The 13,549-nt window shown below is 50.0% G+C and overlaps 1 protein-coding gene across 1 annotated transcript; it reads left to right on the forward strand.

The window, feature by feature from the left end:
• Positions 1-6,137: 6,137 nt before the first annotated feature.
• Positions 6,138-7,969, forward strand: LOC104404972 (TBC1 domain family member 16-like; the record flags this gene model as incomplete). Its single annotated transcript, XM_010013539.1, has 2 exons — positions 6,138-6,374; positions 7,339-7,969. Coding segments are annotated over exons 1-2 (809 nt in total), but the record flags the coding sequence as incomplete, so codon positions are not given.
• Between the last annotated feature and the right edge of the window lie 5,580 nt (positions 7,970-13,549).

Consider the following 13,549-nt stretch of genomic DNA (forward strand, 5'->3'; position numbering starts at 1 on the left):
CCCGCCCGGCGATGCACCGTTTGTCCCGTTCTTTGTCTTCCCGAGGGTCGCTGGGGAGGGGTGTGAAAGCGGGATGCGAAACAGTGCTTAAACTTCATCTGCTGCAAGTCTGGAGCGGCTCCGCGCAGCCCCGGGTACCGGCACCATTCCCTCCCTTCGGGAGGTGGCCTTCTCCCAAACCACCCCACTGTCTACCTCTTCCTTTGCCGAGTTCAGCGGAGACATGAAGATGGATGTTGGGATCCTTGGTAATTATTTGATGTGTGGCCTTCAGGCGCTCCGGGGCAGGGATTACGTGTTGATATATTGCTCACTGTGTTGCTGACACTCTAAAATAACTCTGCTTCTTTCTCTCTGAAGTCTGCCCGTCTTTTTGGTTCTCGGACTAGAAGCCCATGTTGTAAAGGTGTTATGTTCTCAGCTGCCACTCTGAATAGGAAGTAATACAAATGAAATATCTTTCCAGAGAAAGCAGAAGCAATATTGAGACCAGGACAGCTCAGGTTGAAGATCTTGGGTTTGCTGCTTCTTGTGTAGAAGCCTCCTTTAAGTTTGTAGGCTTAGAGGAGCTCATCCTTGTTCTGGTGATAACTTGGCTAAAGACAGAGAAAGTCTCTGAAAGCTGCTCTTCTGCCCCTGCATTGGGTTTGCTGAACATCTGGGTTTGGTCCCCATGTCTCATGGTGTGGTTATTGTGAATCAGGAGAGCTGGGATGGCACAGAGTGTTGTGTTGTTGGGCAGGCACAGAGGGAGAGGCAGGGGGAAAGGAGACTCTGTCAAAGCATCAGAGATGCGTGTTCTGACATCTCTTGTATTAAGAAAAGACTCTGCAATTAGTTCATCGACTCAGCTGTGATACCAGGTTCTGGGAATTCTTTAACTGCTGGTACTTGGGATCTGGTACCGGGAGCACTACCAGGCCACGGCTACAGGACGCTGGGAATCAGAGGCATAAAAAGTTACCTACCACACAAGCACTGCAGTTAAGTGACATGAAATTATGTTTAACCTTGGGGTGGAGGGACATATGGCACGAATAATCTCCTGCACTGAAGCGTATGTTGTGGTTTGGCTCCTGGTGCTGGATGGGGGGAAGCTTCTTGTTTGCTTTCTGTATGCCTCAGCAGGTGTGGCTTGGAGCAGCAGGCAGGCTCCCACCATAGCATTTGGTTTCCCTTTTTGTCTCTGAGTCACAAACTTGCAGTATTTAGTCTGCTGTCCCTTTTTTACCTTCTCAGCTGAGACACATCTGAGCGAAGCTGCTCCACTGAAGCGCCTGGGATCAGAGCTGAATCCTGTCAGGATTCCAGCCCTGGCTGGTGACTGCTGGTAGTCTGCCTTTACTCTGCACTCCATGTGCCACTGCTGCACCAGCAGCTCAGGAATGAAAGACTTTTTGGTGACCTACATAATTCTCCCTGTGCAATGGGACGACTTCAGAATGGTTCCCCATGGTAAACTTTCTTCCTCAATTTGGCTAGGTCATCTTAAATAGCTCCAGCTAAAAGCTAGTAGTTCTGAAAGGTTTTTTCTCCCCTGATGAAGAGGTATTGCAGTACAAAGGGAAGGTTGTTTCACAGCTCTCCTGTATACCTAGAGTAGTATAGATAAAGTGAGTGACTGGCCGAGAGGTGCACAGAAAATCCACTCAGAGGACTGGAAAGAAGCTGCGAGTCCTGACTCCAGGCTCCTGTCCCGGCTCTGCCTTCCAGCACGCTGTAACCTGTGCTTGAACTGCCAGGATACAAACACACATTTGCTTTTCCCAAGGGGAGGAAGAGGCAGGAACTTGTGCAGTGTCAGAGACCTCCCTGGTGCAGTGACTCTGTACTCCTTAAATATGGAACATCAAATTTAAGTTATTAAGGGCAAAAAAGAAAAAAACCTGTTACATTTTTCTCACTTCAGGCATTTCATGCTTCAGTTCAGTGCTGATGTTTGACAGCTCATGTTTCTCCTCTGTGCCTAGACATGCTGTAGGTCTCGTATTTCGCTTCAAGAGCCCTGTAGCTTGGCTTACTTTGCTTGTAAAGGTATTAAACTCACACAACAAGTTAGTCCTTGGAGCCATAAGACCCTCTGCCAGGCACCAAGTGCTCAGCAGTGGTACTTGTCGGCAGCAGCCGACCCCGAAGTGCGGCTGTCATCTGCCTTTGTGGGCTAAACTCATTTGTGAGAGGAGGCTTGTTGCCTTGTGTGCTCCGTGTCAGCTTTGTAATGTGCAGGAGCCCTGCATTGCCCTCCTGTGCTGGAATACAGGAATCTTGGGCAACCGGAGGCAGCAACATTTGGTCCAGCAGCGGGTGCCAAGGTGAGGGTGTGATCTGCCAAGGCAAACAGCATTTGGTGGTGGTGGGTTTGGGAGAAGGGCATGCCTGAGGGAGGCGAGCAGCCGGTGTCACTTGAGCTGCTGCTGGCTGGAACTGCTCAGGCTCTTGGAAGAGGCTCCTGGGGTGATTTCAGGAGTTGGCTCCGCGGCACGTTTGTGAGCTCTGCTGTAGCTGAGAAGTGCTGGCACTGCCTGGGAGAGCAGCCAAGGGCTGCGTGAACAGACTCAGTAGCTGTAGCAAAGATTTTTAGCAGCGACAGTTGATGTGTGGGAGAAGAAAATGTATGTGTGCTTAATAAATATTGGCACTCAGCAAGAGCTTTTCAGCTAATTCAGTGCCTGAGCTGCCGGGGAGCTGGGTTGTCTCTGCCACATTGAAAAGGATCCCTTCAGATCAGGACGTAAATAGAAAATTAATATGAGAAAACCTTTTTTTGTGAATGGTGCTAATTCACTGCTGACTGAGCAGCAGGATAGATCCCATCAGCCTTCCTGAGCTTACACAAGAGGCAGCAGCAATTCCAGCTTCTCCTCCAGGCCCATGGCCTGTGTGTGCAGATGCTGTCCCACACAAAGGGCTGAGAATAGAGCACACCCTGCAGACCAGGTCTCTTTGTGTGCTGGTTTGTGTGTCAAACTGCCTTTCAGGAAGGAGAGGCGCCTTCACAAGCTGTGTTTCAGAGGCTTTGGGGTTGTACAAATAGACTCAATAACCTCCAGAGGTCCATCATCTGGTCCTTGCTGGGATAGACCGTCTATGTTTCTGTGGCCACTCTTTGAAACCCCCTAGTGATGGAAATGGCCTCTCCAGGTTGCCCTGTTCTTGCACACCTTTGTCCCTGCTATTGGAATGACTACAGATTCCTTGCCACAGCTTGACTGCCTTGCTACTTCTGTCCTCCATAGACAGCTCTAACTTTTTTTTGGCAGTGACAGTTCCTATGTATGGAAGACTTTCAATACATCTCCCTTTCTTTACTCTTCCCTTGGCAATCTCTTCCCATGCCCCAGATCACTCTTGTCACCCTTCCTGAAACTGTCCAGTGACTTGTACCTGGTTTTCTCTGATGCTGCACAGAATTCCCTAGCCTGTAGCAGCTGTGAGATGATTAATTCCGGTCTTGCTGGTGATATTTCTATTTCTCAGTATATTTGGCTGCTTGCTTGCAGCACTGCAGTGGTCTCTGATTTCTGATGCATGGCTCTCCTGCAAGTCAGATGCCACAGGCTGAGTTTCTGTGCTGGCAGGACACCATGTGCTTCACCTCCCGTCATTTTTGTTGTTTTCTCTTCCCAGCACACACATCCGTGTGTGAACCTGAAGCGCTGTCCAACTGCACATCAGGGCAGTGCTGAAGCAACATGTATTCTGCAGGATCACAGCAGTAATTCCCTTTAAATTCCTTCTGCTTTCCAAGGAGCAGCTTTTGATCTTTACCTGTGGCTTTGTTCTTTCTGGGCTAGGTAAAAGGTAATTAAATACTGCCTCTATTGGCAGTGAATCCTGCACCTCTGCTGCACTCCGAGAGCCCCTGGAGAGCGGCAGGAAGGCATCACACAAGCTCTTGTTTCATACCTGCATCTCCATCTGCTGTCCTTAGCAGGAAAAGCTCTCTGGTGTTTCCTGAGGAAGCATTCCCTGGTCAGCAGCAGCCACCGGGTACCACCCTCCTCCTTTGCAGGTTTAGAGCTTCCAGAGTTCTCATGGAATAGCTGGCACAGCTGAAGGTCCGGATATCCGGGTCGACAGCAGTGGGCAGAGATGTACACACTGTGCTGCTGCCTGGCAGTGGATGACCCTCCTCAGCTGTGCTGGAGGCTCAGGGCCTCTGGTGCCGTACAGGTTGCTCCACATCACTGCTACGGACTCCTGCAGCACTGTGTTGAAATGGTGTGTTGTAACTTGGTGGTGGGAAGGAGGAATTGCAGCAGACTTCACAGTGTATTCTTGCAGTGCAATGAGAGGAAAGGTGACCTGCTCTTTAAATGTGGTTGAAGCAAATTACTTTCTCCAAGATGTGACCCAGAGCCTCAAACAGTGCTGTGGTTTTTGGTGATCTGGACAAGAACGAGCATATAGCTCCACTGGGGTTTGGTTTTGGGGGCTAAGACATGAAGATACATGTTGTGTTTGGTGCTAGAAGGAGACATGAGTGCAAAGGACTTGCAAAGTAATTGTCTTACCCAAACACTTGCTGGGCACAGGGCATAGGAGGGTTGAGGCTTCTCTGTCAAGTTCCAGCGGACTGAAATGCAGGAACTGCTTATGCTGTGATTCAAGCTGACAAATGCAGTGATTGCCAGTTAAACCAATGGTTTGTCCTTTAAGGAAGGCTCTGTCAACCACTTGGCAGTCTCATTTGCAATCTTCTGTATGTGCAAATCTGTCAGCATCAGGACAGTTAGTTTCTGTCCCTGCAGCTTTCACTCTGCTCTTTGAGAAGCACTGGTTTCTGTTGGCTCTTTCTGCCTTCCCGCTTCCCGTTTGCCTGGAGATTCCTTTAAAACCATGGTTAAAGAAACCAGAGCTGTTCAGTGTTTGACGGTGCTTTAGGCCCCTAAACGTTTCCCACATATAGTGCCCTGATAGTACAAGTCAGGTCCTGTCTGGTTTTGGTTTTATGTCTGGCTGCCTCTGTTGCATGCTCTGCAGGTCGTGGTGTGGGAATTGTCATGAGGAACACAGGGAGCCCCTGGACCTGGGACCGCTGTGATGTGTGCTGTGTGCTGGGTCAGACTGGCCTGTTCACGGGCAAGTGAGGCCACATAAATACAAAGGAACAAAAGTAGATGGTTCCTCTCCTCGTGTACCTTTGGCAGAACAGAAGCTGCTGCACCTTGGACAGTCTGCTTCCCAACTGGGCACAGCAGGAGCAGGTAGAGCCTGCTCCGTGTTGAGTTGTGCTGGGCTCTCTGTGCGATTGCTTCGTGCAACACCCATCTGCTGTTTCAACACCTCAAGTCTTCTTCCAGATCTGTCTGCTAAACAGCTTACAGCTTGGGTGCCCCCCTCCCCGAGGAGCACGTCTCATTTGAGTAAAGAGCTTCCTCAGTGATGAGTTGGGGGTTGGACTCCCCAGTTAACTGGAGTCGCCTATCGATGACGTGCCTGCTCGAGGCAGTGCCATGCTCTGCTCCTGGAGCCTGCCCACGCTGCTCAACACGGGCCTCTTGCCACTTATGTCTGCAAAGGTTCTATGTAACCACACTGCTCAGACAACCAAACAACAAAACCCCCTAAAACCAAACCCCCAAATCCCAACCCAAACCCCTCAAACACACAGCATGAATATGCCAAAAAATGTCGAGCACAAGATGAACTTGTTTTGCTTAATGTTTTCTTTGGAGATCGGTGGTTACAGTGGGCGAAGCAGCAGCCCCTTGTTTAATGTCATGGTCTCAGCAGTTTTTCCGTGATGAAGGAATCCTCCAGGGCCTACTCTGACTCTCTTTGGCATTCCCAGGACAGTGATACATCAGGCAGCTCTGCATCGCTGAGCTATTCCCTTAATGGGCAGTTTGCAGTGACAAGCATTACTTCCCTGTTTCCCCCACAGTAACTATCAAAACGTGGAGGTTTTGCTGCCTTCATATTTCTTCCTTGCAGAGAAAACCATCCTGGGATTCTGTACTTCATCTTTAAAATGCAGAGGTGATGTTACAGCTCCAGAGCACTTGGAGGCTGTTGCTTGAGTTGTAGGATGGATGCAGCAGTTATGGGAGACCTCTTCCTTCTCAGACAGTGGAGGGCACGTGCTGTGGTGGTGGTGTGTCTGTTCTAACACTGTTCTTTCCACCTTCTTGGCAGATCTTCCCAGTTTGGCTCCTGATTAGAGCTGACAGATAATGGAAACATTTCCTTGGCGATGTCTCTGGGGCGACTCCTCCGACGTGCTTCCTCAAAAGCCTCCGACCTCCTGACCTTGACTCCTGGTGGTGGCAGCAGTTCACCCTCCATACTTGATGGGGAGATTATCTACTCCAAGAACAATGTCTGTGTCCACCCACCTGAGCTGCTACAAGGCATCGGGGAGCATCACCCAGGTGATGGGGTGTTGCAGACTCAGCGCACTTGCTCTTTTCTCTCTCCTGGGGGTGTGTTTGTATGGAATGCTACCTCTTGGGCTCTAAAGAATGAAGAGGTGCCAGTGGGGGACAGGGCAAGGCAGTCTTATGGAAGACTAACGAAAGCCATGATATTTCTCCTTTCTCTTCTGGTCTGGCATCAGTTTACCTGTTACAGTAACTCCTTTTGTTTTGCCAGAAGATGGACAGTTGTCATTTGAGGACAGTAACTCCTGTTGCTCTTTCAAATATGTGTATTTTTCAGGAAAGTCAAGTATTCTCCTGTAACTGTCATTGCTGGTGGGGCCTCAACAACCACTGGTAAAGAGAAAAGAAAGAAAACCTGGTTGTGGCTGCATGCAGCTCTGCCCCTTTATTCTCATCTGTTCCTGTGCTCTTTCATGTTCTCATCAAAGAGAGCCGTGGCCACTGGCTTAGCTTCACAAAACTAATTATTCCCTGAACATTGACCCACGCTTCCCTTTTTGTGTGTGTGACTCTTCTTTCTATTGGCTTTTCATGAAAATTGTAGCCCTTTGGCTACACCAAGGTAAATAGTCTTGAGAAAGAAATGTTTAGCTGGCACTTGGAACTGTTTAACGAACAAACAGCAGAAGTTTTTCATGTGGCAACGTATTTCAGAATTTAATAATCCGTGCAGGAAGCTGAAGTGTTTGCCTGTCGTTTCTCTGTCCACTCAGGGCAGAGGGAATTTAGACTGTTCAAAAGCCATATGGAGACTTGAAATTGTAAATACTGACTAATGTTGAGCACTCCACAGTTCATTTGGCAGAATTCTGTCTCCTGGTTAATGAAAGGGTTTGTTTTGCCCTTGTGTAATGGTGGTGAAGTGGGGGGAGATGGGGAAGGCAAGTTTCAGCCTCATGGAGTTTCCTTAGACTAAATCTGCATCATAACTGATGGCTCCTTTGCTCTCTTGAAGGCTACTTGTGCTTGTACATGGAGAAGGATGAGCTGCTGGGAACCACGCTGATCCTTGCCTGGGTGCCCAACTCCCGCATCCAGCGGCAGGATGAGGAAGCGCTGCGCTATATCACTCCTGAGAGCTCCCCTGTGCGTAAAGCCCCCCGCAAACGCGGCCGCCACGCTCAGGGCTTCGGCACTGTCCGGCAGCCTTCCCCCACCGAGCAGAGAGGGGCGGTGGTCCTGAGAGGAGAAGACATCCTGACTGTGTCCCAGCTTGTGAAAGACGTGGCGTACATCAGCTCCCCCTCTTCGGAAGGGGAGAAGCTGCTGCAGTGCTGCCCCGCAGGAGATGGTGCCCGCCGCTCCCCCCAGCCTGCGCGCAGTGACTCAGGAATCCTCTTGACAATCAGCTCCCAGGAGGAGCAGAACAGGTCGGAGCTGTCGGCGGAGGGAACAGAGGAAGGCCTGGACTGCAGGCCAGAGCCAGGGGAGGATGAGGGCTCCCTGGAGCTGTCTGCTGATGACGTGAGCAGGGACAGTACTTTTGACTCTGATTCAGACGCCTTCTCTTCCCCCTTCTGCCTCTCTCCCATCAGTGAAGCCCTCGGGAAAAGCAGTAGTTCTGGGTTCCTGGATAATGAAAGCAGGTGAGTGCATGCTTGTCTCCAGTTTCTAGGTGATTAGCTGGGGTGCTGGTTGCTGAGCTTGGAGATGCTGAAGGAAATTGAGAAGCTTCACAGTGGCACTGAGCTGAGTATCCTGTCTTGGTTCAGACACCTGTATAAGTCACAGGAAATGGTTTGCCAGCCAGTGCTTCTGCTTCTGCTCAGTGAACCCTGGCCCTGAACATTCAGGGCTGTGTATGTACAGTCTTACAGGTGAACTGTCTTGAGCCCTTTGAGCACCATTACTAAGTTAAAAAGGTCCTTTGTTGGTCTAATTGGCTCTCTGAGGAGATGGGCAAGTTACTGCTTGTGGAGAACCACATCAAAGTGTCAGCCTGACTTCCTCCGAGCCATGGCTGCCTCACTCACTGCAAGGCACCGTGTTGACATGGAGCCTGCATGTGGGACTGGTTTTGCTGGTGTTCAGAACATGGTCCTACTTATGACACACAAATACTAATTTTTGCATGTCTACCCTGGATGTTTTAGTCAATGCTGGTATATCCAAATGGCAACACTTCTCAACCACATCTGCAGTAACCTCTCCCAAGGGGAAAGAGGGCACCCTGGCAGAATAATGAACAGCAGGATGCCTGTATAACTCCCTCTACTGACACACACTGTTTCTGGCTTTCTCGTCTGAGCTCTGTGCCATGTATCACTCATTTCCATCTCAGGGAGGATGTGTGTGCTGTGTTCATGTAGCACCGTGGGGCTGATTTTAAGGCTCAACTTTGAAACTACACCTGAAATTGGGAAGAGCAAGCTCTCCTTTGTGTGTCAGCAATGTAGAGCTACATGAAGACTTGACCTCTGAAGAGGTTTTGCCACTTTATTTTATGGCTAATCTCAAGCCCAGAGAATGCCGGTAAGAACAGAGCTTGTGAAGGAAGTATTAGAATTGATTCAACTCTCTCTGGGTATTTTAAACCACTTCAGAGCAATGATGTCAGACTTCAGATCAGCTTTACACTTGATACGTGTCCTACCACTATGCTTCTAATTAACCATGAGCCCACGGGGGTTTCTGGCTTGGGCTCTGCAGCAGCTGGGTGGGCAGTGGTTTGAGCAGCACCTCGGCCAGCCCATCCCATCTTGTCATATTTTGGTTTCCAAATTGTGTTGAACGAGGTCAATTTCACAGTGTCTCTCAGCTTTCTAAATCATGCCTGACAAGCATTCACAAGAATGTAGATTTTGGAAACTACATAAATGTTAGAAAACACCCTTGAAAAGAATTTGAGAGAGGCCTTTGAATCCTTAAATATCACTGCTGAGAACTGACTTGATTTTGTTGGTTTCCAGGCTTTTTTGTCCCATTCAGATTGTGTTCTAGCATTGGGCTACTGCTTGGGGGTTGAAACTCCAGTCGCTTACGCCTTCAGAGAATGTCATGTTGGGTTAGAAACTCCGTGGTGTTGACCTAAAAACCAGAAACCCCCCAAATCCTCTGCAACCAAAGCCTCTCTTTGGTTAACTTTTTTCCCTTCCAGTTTGTGTTTGAACTGTCTCTGTTACTCTGAAAAAAGTGAACTTTTGGTGTTTTTTAAGCATTTTTTTGGTAGATAAAATATAATTACAATGCTTCTGAGTTCCAAGTAAGAATCTGGAAGGGAAAATGTTCCTGTCCCTCAGTGTGTGTGTGAAAGCTCTGGCCTCAGCTGTGGCCCAGCTCACTGCACACCCCGAGTCATTATCCTGGCTTTAGTGGTTAGGAGCAGGAATAGCGCAGAACGCATTCCAAACAAACAACATCAAAAAAACCTATGCCTGCTGGAAAGCAGGAGGCTGAGCTGATCCGGGGGAAATGCTGGCCTTGGCCCGTGTGCTGTGCGAGGTGTGAGCGGCTGCAGGCACAGGGCTTGGGGCAGAGCCGGCGGCTGAGGAGCCTTGTGGTGTAACTGTTGTGCAGCGCTGATGCTCTGAGCTGCGGCGGGGTCGGGGGAGGAAGGAAACCCCGTTCTTGCATCCTCACCCCCTGCTGTGAATCCAGCAGCCTGTCCTGGGGCTCCACAGCCTGGCTCGGGCAGGCCCTCTCCCGGCTTTGCTGCCGGCTTGGCTGGGAAACACTGCTTCTGCTCCTGGTAGATTTTCCCCTTTTCCTTCACCCCACCCCTTTTCCTATTTTCCCCCTTTCTATTTTTTCTCCCCCCACCCCCCACCCCGTTCTGGGGGGTTTTTTTCCCCCTTTTCCTTTTCCCTCCCCTGGCACCAGGCTGGAAGCCTCACACAGTGTATGCAGCACTCATCATTTGCAGCAGATTAATAAAACAGACCTTTCATTGTTTGGGACTTCAGACTTGAAAGGCTTTTGTCCAGTGTGGCCATGTTTTATGCCAATCTGTTCTTCCCCACAGAGCCCCCTTGCATGGTATCTGCAGCATCTTACCAGCTCTCTGAGAGGGAGATTTTGCATACAATACTTCGCAAAAGTCCCATCAAAAAGCATTTCCTTATTCCCCGTGTTTATCCCAGCGTGCTGGGGGTGGGGGATGCTGGTTCAGAAGTCACTACAGCATGAGAACAGCTTCCTTGTTTCTTTAGGGGTTTTTTCCTTCTGCTGGCTGCTTCCCATCTGAGCCAGAACTGGAGTGTGAACAAAGTTTGTGCTGCTGGCAGATGGTTTGAACATTTTTCCCTCCCTACCTCCCGGTCACCATCTCCTCCCTGCAAAGAGGAATGAATGTTTCTGGTTATTCCCCTCTGCATCGGGGAGTTGATGTGAAGAGAGCTCTGCTTTCCCCTGGGATTGCTTCAGGAGCTGAAGCAGTGCATTGCTTGGTGTTTCAGTCCAGTCTTTCTGTGCAATCAGGTATCATCAGGAACAGAAAAATGTGACATTGTGGAAGAATTAGGATGCACACATGAACTTGGATCAGATGAGATCAGGGGCTCAGCAAGCTGCTTGCCAAAATACCCATATAAGCAGGAGTCACAAGTCCCTTATGCCTCTTGGAACATCATAGCATCCCAGCCTGGTTTAGGTTGGAAGGGACCTTAAAGTTCATCCAGTCCCAAGCCCCTGCCACGGGCAGGGACACCTTCCACTAGAGCAGGTTGCTCCAAGCCCTGAACACTGCCAGGGGTCCTCTGAGAAGGTGGCCTGGCAGCGTGGCAGAAGGGAGCTGACAACACACCGGTGTGTGTGGGGCAGGGAGGCAGAAGGGAGGTACAAGGGAGGTAGGCAGCAGTGTTTGAGTTGCACAACGAGTCAGTTATTGCAAGTTAACAACTTGCCTGGTAGAACATAAGGAAATAAAAACGTATCCATTGTTTTTTGGGGTTTTTTTTCCTCTTTGCTTCTCAGCTGACAGCCTGCCAGGGATCCCATGCGGCGACCGATGCTTTCTTCCCATTTACACAGTTCCTCAGGCTAGGAGCTATGGGAGTGTCCCATCACCAGCATACACATTCTTGCTTCTCTTTTTGGATGATCTCAGCACTTTTGCCTAGTGCACTCCTCTCACATGGAAAGGTGGCTTTACTCTCTTGGGTTTTGTGGCCTTCTAACTTTGGGGGCCCCTTTCTGTTCATGGTACATGGTTCCTGCAGGGAGGTAGCTAATGTGTGAAATCCCTGGATTGGTGGCAGCCTTGTCATTGACTGCATTCCCGCAGAAAAGGAGGGATGCTGGAAATAAAATCATTCCATCCTATTCCCTTTCTCCCCTGTCACCATTGTTTGCTGACTGTCAGAAAACATTTGCCCTGTGGTCTGAAGGGCACTACTTGAGGAGAGCTGTGCTGTAGACCCAGCTTTGGCTCGCTGCCGCCCTGCTCAATTACTCAGCTTCCATTTTCCCCATCAGTAAAGTGAAACTAGAAGCCTTTTGTTACATCCTGGCAACCAAATAGCATCTGACACCAATATAATGTCTTTCAACCGATGCTTCTGAAGTTATTTTAACTGACCATGACATCAGATCTATACCAATCGCTGCAGAAGCACTTAGTGCTCTGTAAGCGGGGCTTGATTGGGGGTTTGGTGTTTTCTGTGCTGTGCCTGGTTGGCAGGAGCTTCCCCTGGCAGCGGCTGGTCAGGCTGCTAAAGGCTTTTTGCTTCAGTAGTCAGCTGCGGGTGCTGTTACCTGATGAGCACCATGCAAAAATGCTGAAGAGGACAAATAAATGCTGGTGTTGGTTCCTTCCATAACATCAGGTTGGGATGTTGGTTGATACAGTGAGAATTTGGAGTGAGAAGCCTCGGTGGTGGAATCACATGAGCAGAGCTTGAGGCAATATCTGGCCAGAGGCTGGAGCTCTGCAAAGGGTCCTGCAGGTGATGGAATAGACCCAGGTCACACTTCCACAGTGTGGGCTTTAAAGGACAGGCAGAAGAGAGGTGAGTGATGTGGTCATGGGTATCAACGGAGAAGGAGCCGTCTTCCGTAAGAAGGTGGTGATTTTCGCTGCTAGTAATACAATTAGTGAAAGGTTTTCACAATGGAGCTAAACAAAGCCCCAGTTCTGGTGTTCTCCAGCAGAGGTGAATTCACCTGACCCAGCCAGAGCAGGCGGCCCAAGCGGAGCACGCAGCGCAGGGAGGAACTCCTCCGGCGCCGCAGTTGATGCAATTTTTACAGCTGTGTTGCACATCCTGTCGTTAAGCCTCTTCCCAGGGAGCTGATGAGTAAATCACCTCCTTGGGAGGGAGCGGAGGCGCAGCACTGCGGAGGGTGGCAGCGCCGGTGGGAGCGGTGGTAACAGTGTGTGGAGTTGCATCATGTTGTTTTGGCAGCTCACCTGAAGGGCTTGGTGCTGCTCAGCCCTCTGCAGGATAAACAGGAGGGAAAATTATAGGGGAAATGAGCTGAAATTAGTGTGAACTGGCAGGAGCTCTGGAGCCACCGGCAGGCTGGGGATTTGTTGCTGTTGTAATAGGAGTGATTATATTCTTAGAACCAGGGGAATTGGGCACACGCTTCTTGCAGCATCTCACTTGTGATGGTTCCAGCCTTGGGGATGAGTCCATGGTGTTCTGCTACTCCTGGGTCATGCTCTGATTCCCCAGAACATGGCCTGAACAAGTGTGATTACACTGAAGCACCTTATTCCATTTGTGCCCAAACTCATGCCTAGGAAAAAAACATCCCGAAATCCTTCTTCCATCAGAATGGTCCCTGTTCCCCTCCGAGCCATGTGGTTGGTGTGAACCTCATTCAAGGCAGTGCTCTCGGGTGGTCTGCACAGAGCCGGGCACTGGGATGACCGTGGGCAATGCTGTGCAATCAGTTAGGAGTCATTACGGCAGCAGAGCTGAGGAGGTTGGGCAGACCCAGAGCTTGCCGAGGCGCTCGGCTCGATCTGGCTTTACATCAATATTTGAACAGCAAGAACATTAATTACAGCAGGTTTGGGTTTTGCCTCCGTTGGTTCAACGCCAGATTTCTGTGGAAGAAAATAGTGACAGCAAACTCGCGATCGGGAACTACCGCCAGCGGGATCGGGAAGCTGTATTTGGGATTTCTGGGGAGGAATAGTGGGTATGAGAGCAGGAGGTGCCTGGAAAAGAGACCCTATGGCCAAGCAGGCAGAAGCCGGGGAAGGGCGGGCAGCGGAACCG

This window comes from Nestor notabilis, unplaced genomic scaffold, assembly GCF_000696875.1.
Source record: "Nestor notabilis isolate BGI_N333 unplaced genomic scaffold, ASM69687v1 scaffold30990, whole genome shotgun sequence".
In the NCBI taxonomy this organism is placed as follows: Eukaryota; Metazoa; Chordata; class Aves; order Psittaciformes; family Psittacidae; genus Nestor; species Nestor notabilis.